Genomic DNA, 19,232 nt, shown 5'->3' with positions numbered 1-19,232 from the left:
TATTCAAAAATAAAGAGTCCTGTTGTGATGTGAAACACAAGCTTCGAACAGATACAGCCTACTTTATCATATGCCATAAAACGAAATGTGTACAAATACCATAAAACGAAATGTGTATTTTGGTCTAGCTTATGTCTTGCAACAAATTGCAGCAATACTATCTACCATGAAAATAGCAAACATGAGCAGCTTTTACATCATGCTTCACTTACTGACAAACACAAGAGGGAGTGGCCATATTTCTATTGGAAGAAGGGCACTGCAGACCTACAGAACCTGACCCATTCCATGCTATTCATGAAGGTGCCCTTGATCCCCAAGAACAGCATTTCATGAAATTGCTGTAGAGGTAGAATGGTCAGAAGGGCCAGTTCCAGACATGTCACACCCCTCATGGTGCTTTAGATCAAACCAAGACCTCTTAAGAAGTCAACAACATGTTATCCACACAGTTCAAGACCTCAAAGCACCATGGCTCCACTAGTCTTGTGATGATATAATTAACTGGAAGCCATTTTAGAATCACACACAGGAAAATCAGAAGCTAGTAACAGTGAATACATCAAGAACAAATTTACTAAGATTAGAGATGCTTTAATATGAAACTGGGGCAACTGATCTCCAGATTCTATCTTGAGGACAGTACTATTTGCTGAAGTTGCCATTTACAATGTACTCTGCTGTGATAACAGAGCATGCTAATAGTTTTCTCTCAATGCTTAACCTCATTGCTGCTTCATTTTTAAAATTTCAAGTGTTAATCACCATCTGAGATGTGAATAGCTCCTTCTGGGACACAAATCTGATAACAGCAGTCACACACTTCCATTTTTTATTGTAACACAGAAAAATTACAAAGTAGAGGGCTAATTCAGCTTACAGTGACATTGAAGAAGCAAGATAATTTCCCACCCACCCTCTCCCAATTCTACCGAGCCCATTCCTTTTCATTACATAAGCTAATGAAAAAAAATTTTTTAATTAAATGGGCTTCATGGTTTGGCTTGGGGGGACTAGACAAATAGCCCAACAATGGGCTACTGCTGGAAACAGTTTCTTCCTGCCACCCCAGTAAAGTTTAGGTATGCACAGCAATGTTTCTTCACTTCACTGACATCATTCCACAAAGCTAAGCAAAGATGGGGAAAGTTCCCATGTGATAGCATAATACAACAAGAGATAAACGCTACAGAACCAATACCAAAAGTTGAGAGCTGCATATTCAATATAACATTTTATCCCATCCTTACGCCCCAATCCAGATGGGGTACGTGCGCAGAATGGGCTGTAGAATGTTTGCCCACCCCACCTGTGTAAGGGGCAACCATGCTGGTGAGGAGAGCATCCAGAAGCATGCTGGAGAGGGGGGCGGGTGGAAGTGTTTCTGGGGGTGGAGCCGATTTTAGTTGGCTTCTAGCCAGGGAATGCCCCACTCTGTAGCCTCAAAATTACTCCACACAATGGTGTGGAGTTAGACTGTTTCCCCAGTAGAGTTGTTTGGGTGATGGGAGAGTTGTTTGGTTTTCCTCCTCTCTGCACCACCTGCTGCCCCTTTGGAGGTGGCATGGCACCACCTTTACCGCACTGTCTCCAGCTGCAGCAGAGTTCTCCCCATCCCCCCACATCTGGATTGCATTATTTGAGTCTGATTTGTTAGATTCCCAACAACAAACATCTAAAGCAAAATTGAAGTTTAATATGCACAGTGTCAGTGACACTTTTAACTAACCTGATATGAAGTTGGTAAAGGTTCTCTCCATTCATTTGCAAGTCTTGTGCTTAAAGCTATATATTCAAGTAGCTGCATCTTCAGAGGTGCTAGGTATAACTTTGGACTGATATTTGATGTAAAGAGTTAGAAATTACTTTCCACCCACAATGTTGTGTGCCAAAGTGACTTTTGATGACACATCTCCCTGAACATCTATTTCAATATATCAGCCCTTACAGCTGCCACTCAGAAAGACCTAGGCAGTCAACCCTCCTGGTTATCCGACACGATATAAAGAAACCCAATTTTATATTTCCTTCTTAGCCTCAGTACTGCAAGCTAGAAATTTGCTTGATTTGAGCGATGGAAATGAATGACAGTTCTGAACTTTAACATATTAAAATCTATTTGACAGGAAATGGGGCAAGGCCAGGTTAACCTAGTCTTTCCTCCACATATTTAACTATTCTTGATCATCCATATATTTATAAAATTATATATTGTAAGGCTTTAAATAACTGGTTATAAAAAATAACTTATCTTTCTTGAAAAATTCTTCTGCTTAGAAATGAATCAGCCTCAAATAGCATTAAAGATAGTTCCTGCAATACTATAATAAATGCACACTTTGTAATTTAAATTTAGTTACTATGACACAGAAACTGAATACTGTGAATGTATCTAGTGTTTTCCCTAGTGTTGACTGTAGAATCACTTGTGTTTTCAAACTGCTGTATGTCGCTATCAACACTAGGATCTGGATGCAGACCTACTTAACTGGACTAGGGTCATCTGAAAATTGTTTTGGGTTGTAGGAAAATATATAACTTTGATGCTCAAAAAAATCTGATATACAACTCACAGTATGATTCCAATAAAAATATATCCCACTTGCAATGAAGCTGCATCAGAAGTCTACTGTTTAAACAGTAGACAACTCTGTAAAAAGCACATTATGAATACAACCGCTCAGAGGATCCAGAGGAATACTAAGCTATATTGCCATAAGATCTGTGAGGCTCAACATATAAGACCCAAAACAAACTGATACCAGTTGTTGCGAAAACTACTCCGAAGACTCTTAATTATGACCCAATAATCAAGGTGCATCAACATTACGCAACTGATGCACAAATGAAACTACATAGATTCTGAGAAAAACAGATCCATAAGGCACAGTACCACACACTTCAGAAATGGAAATTTAGTACATACATAGCTCAGGGTCAGATCATATTTTATAGGACAACACCAGAGGGAAGCACAAGTTGCTCTTTCCCTTCATGCACAAGGAAAACACATGAATCCCTTTCAAGGGGAAAAATATACCCCCTCCCACTACTTTTACATGATACCTTGAAAACACACTTCACACTTAGCAATGTTCAAGGCCACTTTTAGCCTACCATTAAATACATATGCCAAAAATAATAAGAATAATAGCACCATAAAGCAATTTTAATATATGTGAAAAACAGAAAAATATGCATTCAAGCAATTCTGCTGCCCCAACTGCAGGGGAATGCTGCATTCTCTCAACTTTCTATCATTATTGGCTCATCAACTACAAGCAATTTCTTTAACGTTAAGGATGAGGAGCCACAATTTGTCTTTTCCACTCAAATTTTTGAGCAATATAGTCACAAGCTCTGTCTACTCATCTCCAAGTTTCGTTCTGTTTTAGTATGATTCCTCCTGTATTGTCCATGAATTATGTTTGATATAAGTATAGGTTGGTTATTTTCCATTTTTAAAAAAGATGATGAGCAAGTAAGGTAAGTAGCAGAGAATAGGAACTATCTACCAAAATATTAATTGGGCAGTAAGGGTTCCTAGTTCTAAACTCATGCAAAAGTAAGTTTAGAACTATGTAGCAAATACAGATGCAGAGAGGTAAACAACAATTCTACATGAACAAAAGCTAGTCCTTTCTTTGTCTTTGCAACTTTAAGGCCTATAATTAAAACCAGGAATAGTCACAGGCCAGCATGTGGCATGTACTAGTCCAGTGGTGGCCAACCTATGGCACTCCAGATGTTCATGGACTACAATTCCCATCAGCCCCTGCCACCATGGCCAATTGGCAGGGGCTGATAGGAATTGTAGTCCATGAACATCTGGAACACCATAGGTTGGCCAGCCCTGGACTAGTCTCTGCCGTTTTCAACAATGTAAGAATGAGCAGTTTCCCTACTCTTAAAGTGTAGCTATGTGGCATAGGGAATTGTAGGCCAGGTTTAAAAAATTTTTTACATAGGAAGGCTTACAGTTCAATTTGAACAGGGATTGCCTCCTCCAGCTGGAGTTCGAGGCCACTGGAACCATATGCCCTCCAGAACTTCGTTTTAGATTGCTTCTCGCCAAGCCCTCAGGTGGGCAATGTGTTTGGCTGACATCCTAGGAAAAGGACGACGCTATATCCATAAAGCAGCTGCATCCATAAGGCAGCATTTGGGGAAAGAATGGAACCATTGATAAAGCTACTTTTAAAAGTGGTCCAGGATCAAATGGAAAGCATCCTACAGTGATCCCAGTGAGTAGAGCAAATCAAATGGAGTCTAAGACGCAGATCTATTCCACTGTATTAAAGAGTTCTAAAGTGCAAGATGCCTCATTTGCCTCCCTTAACATGACCCTGAAGCAGGTAGTAAAAAGTACAAAATAGGCAAGGCATGGAGATTATACAACCTGCACATCCCGAACAATTCCTAGATCCCTACTACTAATTTGTACATGGCTATTTATCTTTCTAGCATTTGTTCCTGCTGAGTCCTGACCTGCAGAAAACGTATCGCAAAATCTAAGCTTCACACTGGAAAAAAGAACACAGTTAGAGACCAATTAAGCAGAGGAAGTCTCAACAGTAAGGTCTGGATTACATTGCAGGAGACCAATTAGGATGAAGAAGGATCAACAGCAAGGTCAGATTCTTCAGCAGCCACTCCCCAAAGATCATTAAAAAATCCATTTAAAAAATTAAATGTATGCACCCTTTTTCTGGGTGGCTAAAAATGCAGTATTTACAGCAGAATAGCAATTTGAATTACCCTGGATGTTGTGCACGTGAGTTTGAGAAGGCTGTCAAGTCTAGCTTACATACAAGACTACGTGATGGTATTTTAAATGTCTTATTATATTCTCCTCATACTACTAAAAGGATATGGGGCAATGAGGCTTGAAAAGAATACCCTATAATTAAGAATAGCACCACATTCAACAACAGCAAATTCCTTCAAATTATCACACAGAGTGTTATGTAATTAGAGGATAACTTGTCTGATTCTGCAACATATTAAGGTGCAATTAGAAAACATTATTCCAGAAAGCTGCAAGCTCTGGAGACTTGAAGTTTGCAATAGGTAACTCTCATCAAGTAGGACTGTTGATTAGCAGTATCTTTAAATCCTATTCAGACATGGATCTATGTAAAACCCACACGAAATGAGGGATTAAAAGTACAGCTACTCATGGGTTTCAGTGGCACAACACTCAAACAGGGACAGCTGCTTCTGCTCCAGTCCTAAAAGGTAACAATTGTTGACCCTAATTCCACTGGAATGCCTACTGCATGGATTGGAGGAAAGCCTGATCCAAATCAAAAGTATGCCGTATGGAGAATAACATCTGAATTGGGTTTTAGACTGCAGTACAGATCCATAGCTTGCATCAAAGTACAGTTTATAAATTCAGATACAATATTCAACATGAATGCGCGCAATCTACAGTGGGAAACAATTGTATATAAACTAATACAAGGGCAAAGATTCTGAAAAACCGTGAATTCTCAGAGAGAATTCTCTAGGCAGATTTTCTACAAGGCCCAAGTTAACCATTATAGCTTTTTCAACAGTATATGGAAAATGTGAAATCTTTCCTACACTGCAGACTAAAACTCTGCTAATATTCAGAAATTATATTTGCCTTTTTGTTTTATGTTATAGGAATACTGGGGGCAAAAAGAAGGGTTTGCGATAAAACTTCAACTTAGTAAGTCATTTGAAACTCTGGGACGGTGGCAAATTCAAAATTCTGGATGCCCTTTCCAAATCATCTTTAGCCTTTTGCTATTTAGGGGTGTGCAAAGTACGCAGCTTAATCCTCTCTGAAATTAAGTAAGGTGTCTTCCAGAAGGTTTGGTGCAGTTGTGCAATCAATCTCAAATTTCAGAAATGCCACTATTCTACATAACTGAGCACTCCAACTTGTTGCCAAGTCAACTGAGTAGTAATGGAATAAACAGCTTGTTTCGATCTAGTAGGTCACATACAAGCCTTTTCGACACAAAGCAAACAACAGGGCAGTTATTCCTGTGTATATATAGCTAAGAACATTGGCTGTTATGTATACATTATGAAAACAATCTCATTTTTTTAAATTCACAGTTAACATTCGTCTCTAAGAATATAACAGTACCCTCCAGCAGTTGTCCATTGACTGGCCACCGATTTTCCTGCATTAAGTGACAGCTACGCTATGAAAGTCCTAATCACCATCTGAATCTGTTTCTTGCACACTGGGCAAGGCGATCGCCCCTTCTTTAACATTTTTGCACAGGTAATACAGGCCACTAGATGAGCAGTCCTTCCATGGACAATGTTCCCATTCCGTGGCCTCTTCTGGCACACTAGGCAAGGCTTCAGCAATTCTTGGCTACTCTCAAGGGACTGGAGTTCCTCTTCTTCCTTTAGTGTGTTAAACTGAAGCAAACCCTGCTTGCCTTCACATCCTTGTTGTGCTAGATGTATGGAGTCCATGGGGCTTCTAGGGCATTGGTTAGGTTTAGCTTCTGCTCCGTACAGATCTTTGGGTCGTACAATTGGAGCAGAGACCGTCCTTCGGCAGTCTGGGACATCCATCCCTTCGACGTCTTCTTTACTTTGCATTACGGCAATACTGGGTGTGGAGAGAGAGCGAGCCACCTTGGGGCAGTCAGAGAACCAATCTTTCCGTAAAGCCCAGCAACGGAAACAGTACCGTTTGATGGGAGAGTTAAACTTCTTGCATTTGGTACACTGCCAACAGTCCTGATAAATGAAAAAGGCAGTTAAAACACAGGTTAGCACAATCTCACATAGTGTGCTCTTCTTCATCTATAAGAAGGCATTTAAGAAGCACCACCAATACTGGAATTCTGTCACTAAGTCATGGCTGACATATAGGTCTTAGATCCAAATTCATAGAGTGTTCATTCTACTAGCTTTTCAGATATCACTAGAGAAAGACCATTTTTCATTCAATTCACTTTACTGTACTTCTAATGCCCCATTCTAAGTTCAAGTGCAGGTAGTTCTTTGAATCACAAGAATATTGTTCAGGCTGTATAATAATACACATTTTGCTAAATCTACACAATCAATGGTGACTTGCAAGGGTTCTTTTTAAAAGTTTTAAGTTACAATTCAGTTGTCCAATGCCAAGGACAGCCCAATTTGTCAAACTAGCATATACCATAAACTATTTATTTAAAACATTTTTATGCCCCTTCCCATTCAATCAGTGTCTCAGAAGAAGTGCACATTAAAATACTTGAACAATTATCAAATAATTCAAAAACGATAACACCAGAACTAGGAAAGAGAGCCAGTAGTAAGTTAGTGAAGGTATGCCAAACAAAACAACAACAACAACACCTTCACCTGCTAGTGGAAGACATAAACAGAAGGAAATCGACAAATCTGTGTGTGGAAGGAGTTCCAAAATTTTGGAGCCATGTCTGAGAAGGCCCTTTCTCGGGTCACAACCCATCCAGCCTCAGATGGAGGGAAACCCAAGTTGATTTGAGAATCATGTCCACATCCTCAGACTACACAGGCTGAAAGGTATTCCACACAACTGGCACCCTCGGCCCATCTGGTCCAGTTTCAAATGTAGAGTCCAAACTGGAGCAGTTGTAAGAGATTTTATCCACTGTCCGGGCGCAGCCCTGTCCCCAGCGCCCGGACTCAGCACAGCAGGCAGGGCAAGGGCTGGCAAAGGGAGAGACAGCAGGATGACAGCAGACAGAGTAAAAGCCAGCAGAGTGAGTGTTGGCAGGAAGGGGCCTCTCACAGCTGAACCGGCTGTGGGAGAGAGTGATGAGCTGCAGCTGGACCAAGAGGAGGAGTAGATAAAAGGAGAAGGGAAATGGGCCTCTGGAGCTGCTGCTGCAGCAGGGACTGGGGAGGGCATTAGCAGGGGAAGGGAGTGGTAGAGAGACAAGGAGCTTAGAAGGGGTGGCTGCCCAGCGCTGTGGGGGGAACAGGCTGGTGAGCCCTGGCTTCACAATCACCGCTGCACTCATCCGACCCCACCCCTGTGAAGCATAACAGGGTGGGCAAGGGCAGGCCGGGAAGGGGAGAAGCAATCAGGAGGGCCCCTCTCTGCTGTGAGACAAACAGAGAGAGTGAGAGGGGCTCAGGTAAGCTTCGGTGGTACTGGCAAACAGCGCCAGGACCCTGCAGGCCAGGGCAATGTGGGAGGAGAGGTACATGTGGGTTTGATCTAACGCAAGGCGCCCTGTGGGCAAAGACTGTCTCTCCTTGGCCCCCAGGGCCAGGCTGGTGATAACATTGTCTGTGGAGTCCAACTCCAAGGTCAGGGAAGGTGGGTCGGGTACAGCCACCATGGGCCTGGGCAACTAGGGAACGCCTTGGCACATCCACCTAGGGGTGCGGTGGTGGGCGTAATCCCATGGCACGCTGGGTGGCACAGAGGTGGTGGCACCCCTCAGAGCTCCTCTTTGTGGGCATCGCAACAATCTGTTGCCACAGTTTGGGCACTCGGCAGTAGTATAGCGCCAAGGGGGTGAGACACACTGGGCATGCGCCCCTGCAGGGGCGTGGCAAGGGCGTTCTGGGGGCGTGGTGGGGTGTTTCATGGCATTCTGGGGGCATTCCAGGGCAGGGTGGGGGCGTGGCAGGGGCGCACAGGGCACACATGCCCCGGGCACAGTTTCCCCTTGCTCCACCCCCAGCACTCTCTCTCTAAAAGGTTCGCCATCACTGACCTAGTGTTTAACAAAATTATTGCAGGAGACTGCAGAGCAGAGCATCTCCTTCTGTTGGCCAGAATACAATAGGCCCCAGAAGAGTTCTGAGGGTCTAAACTGGGCAGACGCAATGCTAGCAAAAAATATTATTCCTTGACCATCATAAAAGTCATACAAAGTAGACTTTTAAAAAGGCTCTGGCCTGTGCCTTGTCAGCTTTATCCTGAGTCTTTCTCCACTGCCACTCTAGCCATCTCCCCTGACTTGGAATCACCCACAGCTATTCAGTAAGCCAAGGGGCTGTCTGAGAGGGGCTTCCTGGATGTAATCACGTCAACTGCCATTCCAGAGGTCAAACAGGGCATCAATGGGAGCATCAACTGGTCAACCAGAGAATCGACATCAACCATATCAGCAAAAAAAACCCCCTGATGTGTCCGAAAACATATACAAGGGCAGAACTTCTTAATTGATTCCCCCTGCCCCTGTGGAATCTTGGTGCTCATACAAGTCAAAAAAGCAGCAAATAGTGAACTGCATGACAAGGGAACTGTCTTCAATCTCCCTACCGTCAATCACCTTCTTCCTGTCCAGCACAAAACACCCACCCCGGAATGCAGCCTGCTTAGTGTGTGCGGTTGGTTATTACCCAAGATAGGTTTATGGTTGTCAGGCAGACTATGAAATCCTGAGCAGCTCCTGGCAAAGCAGCCTTTGCATGAATGTTAAATTTCCCCAAGACATTACTTCTGAGATTACCTCTGCAAGCTCAGGCAGGGAGACAGTTGGGCAGTGTGGTGGGTGGTACACCAACAAAATCTTGTCTTGCACTCCCAGTGCTAGGTTACACACTCTCAAAACTGGCACTGTCTTGGACAGGGCACTGAGCCAGAGGGACAGAGTCCTGACAGACTACAGAGATACCACCTCCCTGTCTACCAGGCCTATGCTGATGCATGCTGAAAATCCTGGAAGGAATAGTTGGGAGATGTTAATTCCTCCCCCTTCCTCTAGCCAGATCAGTTTATTCATAAGTCTTAAATTCAGGATGGCAGCTGCTTTCCCTGTAACTAAACTGGCATTTAAAAGTAGGATATTATAGTCTAGTTGGGTATTGATAGGGTCACCAGCATCGCCATGGCTGGAAGAAGATCCAGAAGGGGCAGTAGAACACAAATGTCTGCTGCCCCTTCCCTTCACCTGGTTAATTGGTCTCCCATCACTGATATCTCCCCTCACCCTACACCCTACTGAACTCAGCACCATTCAGCTCCCCCAGCCCACTGAACTTGAAGCTCCCAGCTCTCACCTCAGTACGGACAGGATAACTACACTCAAGCAGAAGCAAAGTTAGATTTTACAAACTATGAAGCTCTGAAAGGATACAATTAACCATAGTTTGATTTCTGAACTATGCCAACCATTGCATTCTTTTTCTTTAGTTCAGTTTCTGCTTGGCTATTTGCATGTTTTTAAAATAACCAGTTACCATTAATTCAGAAGATTCAACAAAACCCCCACAAATTATATGAGTCCCATACTTCTAAATGTGTTACCGTAAAAATAAGAAATATACTGTATTTTGTTGCTCAAAGGACATTTAAAGGAATGTGGTAAAGAAACTTGACAAAATATGCTTCCCACTTCTATTATGGACACATCCCAAATTCAGAACCCTGTATACATACTTTGAAGGGAGCATCTATGTCTGTGTCATCACTTAAAGAATGTGAATCTTCAAAGTCCTCAGAAGATGCAATTTCACTTCCCTGCAATATGAACAAAAAAATGCCTGCTCTATGCACCTTGACAATGAACAACAGGGTATCACTCAATGACATTAGTCAGCAAACTAGACACATGCATGAGGATGCAATGAACTAGCCACATGTCAAGTTGTATCACTTTTCTACCCATTTTTCTACTCTCTCTAGACAAAAGCAGCTTGTACTTAGGAAATTCATAACATCCAAAGAAGCCCTCAATATAAAGTATGCTAGCGACAAAACCCAACCTGTACCACAGTCATTTCAACCAACTGACCAACACATTTGATCCTTTAAATGGGTATATGACTACATCACTGCACAGCACTTTCACCTAATACATTTATCCTCAAAACAGTCCCTAAGTCACAACATTCATTTTACAGAGAACTAATTTCAGCAGACGACATTTACTAGGCAGACTATGTTTATGGGGTGGTTTGCCATTTCCTTCCCAGTCATCCCCATGGGTCAGTAATGACCGAGTCTTGGACAGGGGACTACCTTTACCTTTTTTTTTACATTTCAGCGGGCCAAAGATTATATAAAAAGACCAGCTCTCCCAGGGCCACAGGTAAAACTTTTACTGATCTATGGCAATTCTGCCCAAATCTAAAGCAGATTTTCTGTAAGGGTCTGCAAACTGTACTCTGCTCTAATTATACAACGGCATTACTCTTATGCACTGTCAAGTTACTATGATTTCACTTACATTTGTGTTGAAAACAAGGAATCACTTAGAAGAATGGTTGTTTGAGACATCTCAACACTGACATTAATCAAGTAACTTGTCAGTCACATCATACATGCTCAAAGTTGGACCATATATATAAACTTTTATATATTCATAACTCATAGATTAGTTCATCTGAGCCCTCTGGGGGAGGGGGAGTTATAAATGCAAACAAACAAATAAATAAATAACTTGATTTTAATTTGGCTGTTTTTTTTTAAACAATCAACTGAAATTCAGAAGCACTAAATGCAAAAGTGCCACCTTTATACATCAGACATAAAATGCAGTTGCTCAGTCATTGTTTAACTGGTCTTAGTCTTACCAGTTTGCAACCCTCTTTTCCATCTTCATTAGCTTGTTCACAGTCAACTATCTGATCTGAAGCAGATTCACTGAGAAACCACAAATCATCAGTAGTATCTGAAACAACAGCAGTGTCTATATCCTACAGAGGAGAGGAAGGAAAAACTTAATTCATAATGCTTCATGACTGTTTTGCTCTTCTATCAACTAGCTACCCTAATAGTTCCGACATTAATTATTAGTAGCTTTATTTCAAATCCTACCCCAATTAATCTAAATTTTACCTTTTATTTATTAAAAGATTTATGTCTCATCTTTTTTTGTAGTTCAAGGCAGCTCACAGCAACAATTAAAGATTTTCAGTTAAAATCAAAATAAAAAACAAACCCCAAATTTCTTTCTTTCTCTCCCCCTTGAAACATCCTCAAAAGCCCCATCAAATAAGCAGACTCTATAAAGCCTCCTGAATATCTTCACAAAAGGGGGGGGGGAGCCTCAGGGAGGGCAGAACATTCCACAGAGTTGGAACCACAAAGGAGAAAGTTGGGTATCGGGTCATTGCCAGACAGGCCACCCTAAGTGGTGTGACAGCTAACAGATGGCTGGCTGATGACTGCAGTTGATGCTAAGGGACATATGGAAGGATACAGTCTTTCAAATACATGAATCTGAAGTCATGAAGGGCTTCAAAGGCCATAACCAGCACCTTGAATTGTACTTGGAAACAAACTTGCCGTCAATATAGCTGTTTCAAAATGGTAACACATATCCCCAGCAACTAGCCTCTGACAATAGTCAGGATGTCACATGCTGGACCATTTGTAGTTTCCAAGTTGCCTTCAAGAGCAGCCCCACGTAGAGGATATTGCAATAATCCAACCATGTGGTTACAGAAGCATGGATCAGAATGGTCAAACTCAGAGTAAGCAAGTTTCAATAGGATTGCAGGAAAAACAGAGTCCAGTCAGAGGACACTGTGAAGAACTCAGAAGCAGCAGACTTTCTTGGAAGCAAGCAAGCAAGTGTTGGTGTCTGCAAGCTCTTCGATAAATCTCCAATCGTTTCCAGCCTCGCAAGGATTCTTTATTTAGTCAGACTTCATGGGAGGAGTCAGAGTCCTAAACTTTCAATATTATTAAAGCGTTTTTGAACTGTTGCTTATTTGTCTGTGGGTCTTACACTCTGTTCTGGCCAAGTGCAAGGCACCTGATTTTGGTTTGCTTGGGGAACAGAACAGGTCCAGAGCACATGTGGTGGCCCACACGCTCCCAAAAACCTGGCCAGCATCCACAGACAAGATCAATCTGAAAATATTCACAACAAAACCTACACAATAAATTTTACAGAAGTACATTTTCTTGGGACTGAGGGCCTCTCAAGATGGTCCTTTCCCAAGAGGCTAGGTAAGCCTCTGAATGAACTGAATCGCTACAAGCAAAAGTGAAGGCCAACCTGCCACCATCCTACCCACCTCATCCATGTTTTCATTGTCTTGGTAGAGAACAGGAGCTAGACCCAGTTCCTTCCTTTCTCTAATCACCCACCCGAACATGGATTCTAAAACCTTACTTGCACTGACAGAAACGCAGGACAGTGGAACAATTCTTAATTCCTTCTACCCAGAGATGAAAATCAAATACTGAAAATTTCAGCAATAAAGATCTATCTACAAAAAAGCCTCTAAGAATAATTTGCACACATCACACAAGTCCTGTTGACCAATATTTACCTGATTAGTCTGTATATCTGTTGAGCCATTACTTCTTGACTTGTAATTGTTTCTCAGATTACCTAAAAACCACCACGGAAGACCAGCTATATCCCATTCTTCAAGCACCAGATCCAACGTGGACTGGTTTTTTGCAATGTTATCTATCAGACAAGAACATAAGGCTGTTTACAGCTTCATCAAAAGCTAAGTCAAATCTAGAATATGCTAACAAATGACAATGGAGACAACAGAGACAACAACATGGTTATCATGTTTTGTGTTCATTTCACACATCCAATACTTACCTTTATTTCCTTCGCATGAATCTTTAGAGAATGACATGGCCGATGAGTCCTCTTTTTGCTCAGCACTGCAGGCCCCCTCTGCGATACTCTGCTTAAAGTAAAGAATTACACCCATTAGTTCATCAGAGCTCACAGAGACATAGGGATGCAACACTTCCTTTCTGAGTCACCAGCTGCAGAACACCACCAAGAAGTTAAACAATAAAAGTCTGAGTACACAAAAACACATTCACTGTCTGAGAAAATTACCAAGTACTAAAAAAGCACGTGAGTAAAACAGCTAAAACCCATGAAAAATCATCAAAATTGACAACTGTCAAGTGATACTAATCTCCTTACCTCCCTCCTAAATCATTTTATCTGAAGCGGAACTAATTCAATCCAAAGTAAATAAGAGAAACAAGTTATGCTAAAAATTTCTAGGGTGTTAGAAGGAGGATGCTACTAAGCAAAGCAAGACAGGGTTTTTTCCCCCTAAAGTACAATCTTTACCACTGGAAAAGAAAGAAAGTACAGGAAAGACAAATGATCCCACCCAGCAAGTTAACAGAGCAAGCTGGTGTGACTGAGGAAAGAAGTGATACATCCCAAAAACACACACACAGAGAATGGAACTCTGTTAGACAGAGAATGGTCACTCTGTCCCTGGTCTGTGGACTCCTAGAACTTCTGAGGAAGGCAAAAACCCACCAGTCAAGCAAGGCAAAAGTTCTAGCAGTCCACCGTGCACAGGTACAGAGAAGGGGCACTCTGTACAACAAAATAAACCACCCAGCACTGGGTTTACCTTCAGGTGATCTTGGCTTGGATTATTCACGCTTTGATCCTTTGCGAGAGAATGAGTCTGTGCGGCATCTAGACAGCAGGTAAAATAAAAGAAAAAACCTTCCCTGGTAATAACCATTCTCACAAATATTGTGGGGTCCTTTTCAAATAAACCAAATCTGGCAACTGTGGGCAAAGAGTGTTAAGACATACGAGGATATCATTTTTTTTCATCCAGTGACAGTGTCCTGTTTCCTAGGAAGCTACTTTTACAGAATGGATTTCCTGCCTCCCCTGAATGAGTCGCATTTTGTCCTACTGCTTTTCATTCAGTCCTTCAGAGACAGTGACTCAAGCTGCCGTGGGTTCCATGATACACTGAGGAAAGAATTTCTAGATGCTTTCAATTTCTTCGTTTTCAAGTGGGAAATAGATGCGATATTGAGTCATCATCAAGATACATTAGCCAGCTCATGGCACCCTGGTAGGAAGTCAAAGCAACCCACTAGCTAACTGGAAATGCTTGCAAGCAAGGCCTCCATCCACATCCACCTAGAAGCTCAGTTATTTGGTAGAACAAATCTCCTCAAGCTTTCACATGTGTGAGGTAAGGCACAAAATAGTGATAGATCTTCTCATATCTAGAACCAGACACCTAGCTTTAGAGTAGGTTCTGAAAGAGATGGCAGAAGGACCCTTCCAATGCAGGGTCCAATTTCTGTGGTTGAATAGATTCATGAATGCTACAGTGAGCGATCATAGCAGAGAGTAAAGGAGTTAAGCCCCAGCACTGCTTGTAAAAGAGCACCAGAAATGTAAGAGGTGAGAATCATACAAACACGGTAGCTTCACAAAACACATCTAGTTACTAAACAGATAAGCAAGAAAAGAGAGAGAGACAGACAGACAGAGACAGAGACCGCTCACTAATCTGATTAATGGTGAGTCTCAGGACCATTTCACAAAAGCGGCTTCTTCCAACACTGAGATTAATCTACATGTACCGTGTTTCCCCGAATATAAGACAGTGTCTTATATTAATTTTTGCTCCCAAAGATGTGCTATGTCTTATTTTCAGGGGATGTCTTATTTTTCTGTATTCTGTTCGTCAGGCATGCTTCCAAACAAAAACTTTGCTACGTCTTACTTTTAGGGGATGCCTTATATTTCACACTTCAGCAAAACCTCTACTACGTCTTATTTTCCGGGGATGTCTTATATTCGGGGAAACAGGGTAAGAAAAAGCACAAGCCCTGCAATGGCTGAAAGGCAACATGAGTAATGTTTACCTTCAGTTTAGGTACTGGGAAACGTCTATTCACAGTAACTTTGCAGTAGAAGAAGCAAAAATAGGTGTTGTGACTTTGATTAGATGGTATATGAGAAAGACACCCCCACCCCACACTTTAAGCAATAGCATTGGCTATTTCCTCCCACTCTCCAAACACTGCAACCAACATTTTACTATGTAATATGCGGATCAGTGTGTTGCTCATGACTGCCCTGTTTCCCCAAAAATAAGACAGAGTCTTATATTAATTTTTGCTCCAAAAGATGCATTAGGGCTTATTTTCAGGGGATGTCTTATTGTTTTCCAAGATTTTGCACCCCAACGTGACCAGATCTGTTGCACTGGGGAATCTGTAACTAGGGCTTATTTTTGGAGTAGGGCTTATATTTCAAGCATCCTCCAAAAAGCCCAAAAAATCATGCTAGGGCTTATTTTCGGGGTAGGGCTTATTTTCAGGGAAATACGGGTAACTATTGAAAAATCTGCACTTTTCCCAAAATGGGGTCTGCCTTATTGTTTACGCTTTTAGAATAATTTATATGCCACTCTGACTGTGAAACTGTCATGAATACACATGCACTGTGAACCAGTCCTTCTACCAAATCATACCAGAAGCACACTATTCCCACTTCAGCCTCCACCTAGTTCCGTGGTGGCGAACCTATGGCACTCCAGATGTTCATGGACTACAAATCCCATCAGCCCCTGCCATCATAGGCTTTCACCTCCTTTGGGATTTTGCTGGTCCATGAACATCTGAGCAAGTGCCAGGGTTTGCACCACCAACTTGGACCTTAGGTTGCTGTTAGTTCTATTTTGTGCTAACACCCCCAAGTCAACTCCCTGCACACATCTGATTAGCACTACTCCAACACTAACCTCAAAGAGATAAAACTAAGCTTAAAAGGTACAGCTGCAAGAAGACTGAAAAGCAGTAGTACATCGCTTTGTCCTGAAGTCAGCATATCCAATTATGCAAAATCTGATAATACTCTTCTCTCTTCCTAATTTACCCATACACAGTTGTATTCTGTTTCTTCCTCTCTCCATCACAATCTACTTTAGATTTTTTACCAGTAGCATTCTAAAAATAATCACTCATTTGTTGCTTAGATTGCAAATTCCAAAGCCCTTGGGCGGATGTCCCACAAATTGCAGTAAGATTGAGTGCCCCCCCCCCCCATGCCCACTAACTAACTTCACATGCTCAGACATGATGGGAAAAGCTGCAACCTCTAGCAGGGATACGGGAGGGAAGAAAAGGGTATTTAAGGCCTTTCATTGTGCCTCATGTGATTCTTTGGATCACAGCCAAACAAAATGTGAGACAGTCTTCCACAGATTATAGCTTCAGAGTACCTACAGAAAGCTATTCCTTTATGTCCCCCAAATTTGCTGGATTTGGGGTATTTTACACCCACACCAGAACCACTTTATAATTCCACAGCCTAGTCTCCATCCTGACATTCAAGATTTTAAAAACAAAATATCATGTCTTTTCCCATGATATGCCTGCAACAACTACGTCTGAACAGAACTGCATTGACCACATATGATACAAAGCATTAATAAGTAATCATCCAGATGATGAATATGTGGTACCACAAAAGCCATGAGGAGCTCTGAAATCATAAATCATAGAAGAGCTGTAGGGAGCCTACATCTTTACAAGAGACAGGCTAGGACTGCTAAGTTTGGTTTGTTCAGGCAACGTTCACTCACTCAACCACACTCAAGGTTCATGTAACCACTTATTTTCAACCTCAGAATATCCGTATGGATACCTCCTAGTTGTACATTGGCATAACAACAAATGTTCAGTCCTAAACATTTGGTCGTTATTTCTCTGGTTGACATCAAACCCTGCATCTTGTGCCTGAGGTGAATTTGCTACCAAATTATACAACCTTCTTAGGACATTGTCACTGGTATAGTAGTAAACAGTGTCACCTGAGTACAGCCAGTTACCACTTGCAGTTTACGATGTGTAATCAAAAAAGCACCCTGGGCACAAAAGAACTCAGAAATAGTTGTATTATGCAACCAGGGGCTTTTTTTTTTTTTACCCCAAGACCATTTAACATATTGGGGAAAAAACAATACACAAGTGTAAAACAAATGATACAGAAAACCATTTTTTAAGAGCACTGGAGACATACAGTCCTTGATAATCTGAAAAATATTTACATCACCACAGACATACATTCTTGGGGTACAAAAACACACCAAGATACAAAACCATTAGAAATTGTTGAATGTATATGTTTTTTTCTTTAAATTAATGACAGCTTGTTGGTGTTTGGGTAGCCCAATCCAGATGGGGGGGTGGGAGGTGAATATCCTTAGAGAGTGGCTGACAGCTGCATCCATGCATTTGGCACCCCTGTGGGGGTTCGGAACAGCCACATTGGTGCCTGGCTGCCCCTCAGCAGTAAAACCCAAAGGTTGGGGCCATCACGGTGTATTACCAATTGGAGGCTAGTGCGCAGGGGGACGGGGAGTTCCCTGGCTTTATAGCCTTGAAGGGTGGCCAAACTCCATTAAGCCTTATGGAGGGCTCTTTTTCTTCTTCTAGCTGCCTCTCCACATCAACAGCACCATCTCTGGGTGTCCCTGGAACCTGGATTGGCCTGTCATATCTTAGTTTCAAAATAGAGTTTTCATTCCTCCAAATTTAAAAACCAGTGCTGCTGTAAAGGAACCCTACTAGCAGTAGTTATTCAATATATTAAAAGGAAGGGCTAAATATTCAATATATTAAAAGGAAGGGATAAAAGAAAATTTCTGCCTCATGTCAAAGTTTATCTCCAAGTTCTGAATATTTTAGGATTGTGAAACACTTTTACATCTGCCCCTACAAACATTTTCTTTTTGTGGGACCTTTTTCTAACCCAGGATATATAGGAATCTGGCTTGCTGATAGAAATATACCCCCAATGCATTGTTAGATTAAAACTAATGAATTAGATACCACTGGAAAAGAAGTGACCACCAAACTATTCTTTTCTCTCATCACGTATGTCTGCACCTAACATTTTGCTATTTGGCCTCAAAAGTTAATAGTCAGTATTTAATAGAATTTGAGATAAACCAGATTCCATGTACAAATAACTTTTCTTCTTCCCTCTCCAAACCACCCACTTTGCACAATTCAGTGAATGTCAGTCACACTACAGACCCTCTGGAACAGATTGTAGAGTTCAACACTTCACCCCATCAGGGACAGCATCCTCTGGATTGCCTCTAATCTGGAGAACTGGGTTTGATTCCCCTCTCCTGCACCTGAGTGGCAGAGGCTTATCTGGTAAACCAGATGTGTTTCTGCACTCCTACATTTCTGCTGGGTGACCGTGGGCCAGTCACTGTTCTTTGGAACGCTCTCAGCCCCACCTACCTTACAAGGTGTCTGTTGTGGAGAGAGGAAGGGAAAGGAGTTTTTAAGCCACCTTGAGTCTCCTTACAGGAGAGAAAGGTGGAATATAAATCCAAATGCATCTTCTTCTTTCCTCCTCTACTGTATTTATTGCTCTGATCATCCACAAACTCTCAGTCCTACTTTTAATCCCAAATGTGTCAAGAAAAGCATGTGTTCTCATCAGCAATTTACAACTAGGGGTAGAGGACTATGTTTTCCCCAGCCCTCCTGTTGCTGTCATCAGTAGTACACTTCAACAAAA

The 19,232-nt window shown here is 41.9% G+C and overlaps 1 protein-coding gene across 4 annotated transcripts in view; it reads right to left on the bottom strand.

Moving 5' to 3' along the window:
- Positions 1–815: 815 nt before the first annotated feature.
- MDM4 (MDM4 regulator of p53) overlaps positions 816–19,232 on the bottom strand; it is a 28,853-nt gene continuing 10,436 nt past the window's right edge. Inside the window, exons 6-11 of one of the 4 annotated variants that reach the window (XM_048496300.1) lie at positions 14,287–14,354; positions 13,500–13,590; positions 13,213–13,355; positions 11,503–11,625; positions 10,367–10,447; positions 816–6,735 (exon numbers count right to left, since the gene is read on the bottom strand). In XM_048496300.1, the coding sequence (XP_048352257.1) occupies positions 6,178–6,735; positions 10,367–10,447; positions 11,503–11,625; positions 13,213–13,355; positions 13,500–13,590; positions 14,287–14,354 (1,064 nt within the window). In that variant the 3' untranslated portion in view covers positions 816–6,177. Of the gene's footprint in view, positions 6,736–10,366; positions 10,448–11,502; positions 11,626–13,212; positions 13,356–13,499; positions 13,591–14,286; positions 14,355–19,232 lie in introns of those variants that run through there. The other 3 variants (XM_048496301.1, XR_007244499.1, XR_007244500.1) reach the window with 3 other exon arrangements.

Source organism: Sphaerodactylus townsendi, linkage group LG05 (assembly GCF_021028975.2).
Source record: "Sphaerodactylus townsendi isolate TG3544 linkage group LG05, MPM_Stown_v2.3, whole genome shotgun sequence".
NCBI lineage: Eukaryota > Metazoa > Chordata > Lepidosauria > Squamata > Sphaerodactylidae > Sphaerodactylus > Sphaerodactylus townsendi.
The sequence above is the reverse complement of the archived record's forward strand: the minus strand, read 5'-3'. Positions and strand labels throughout refer to the sequence as shown.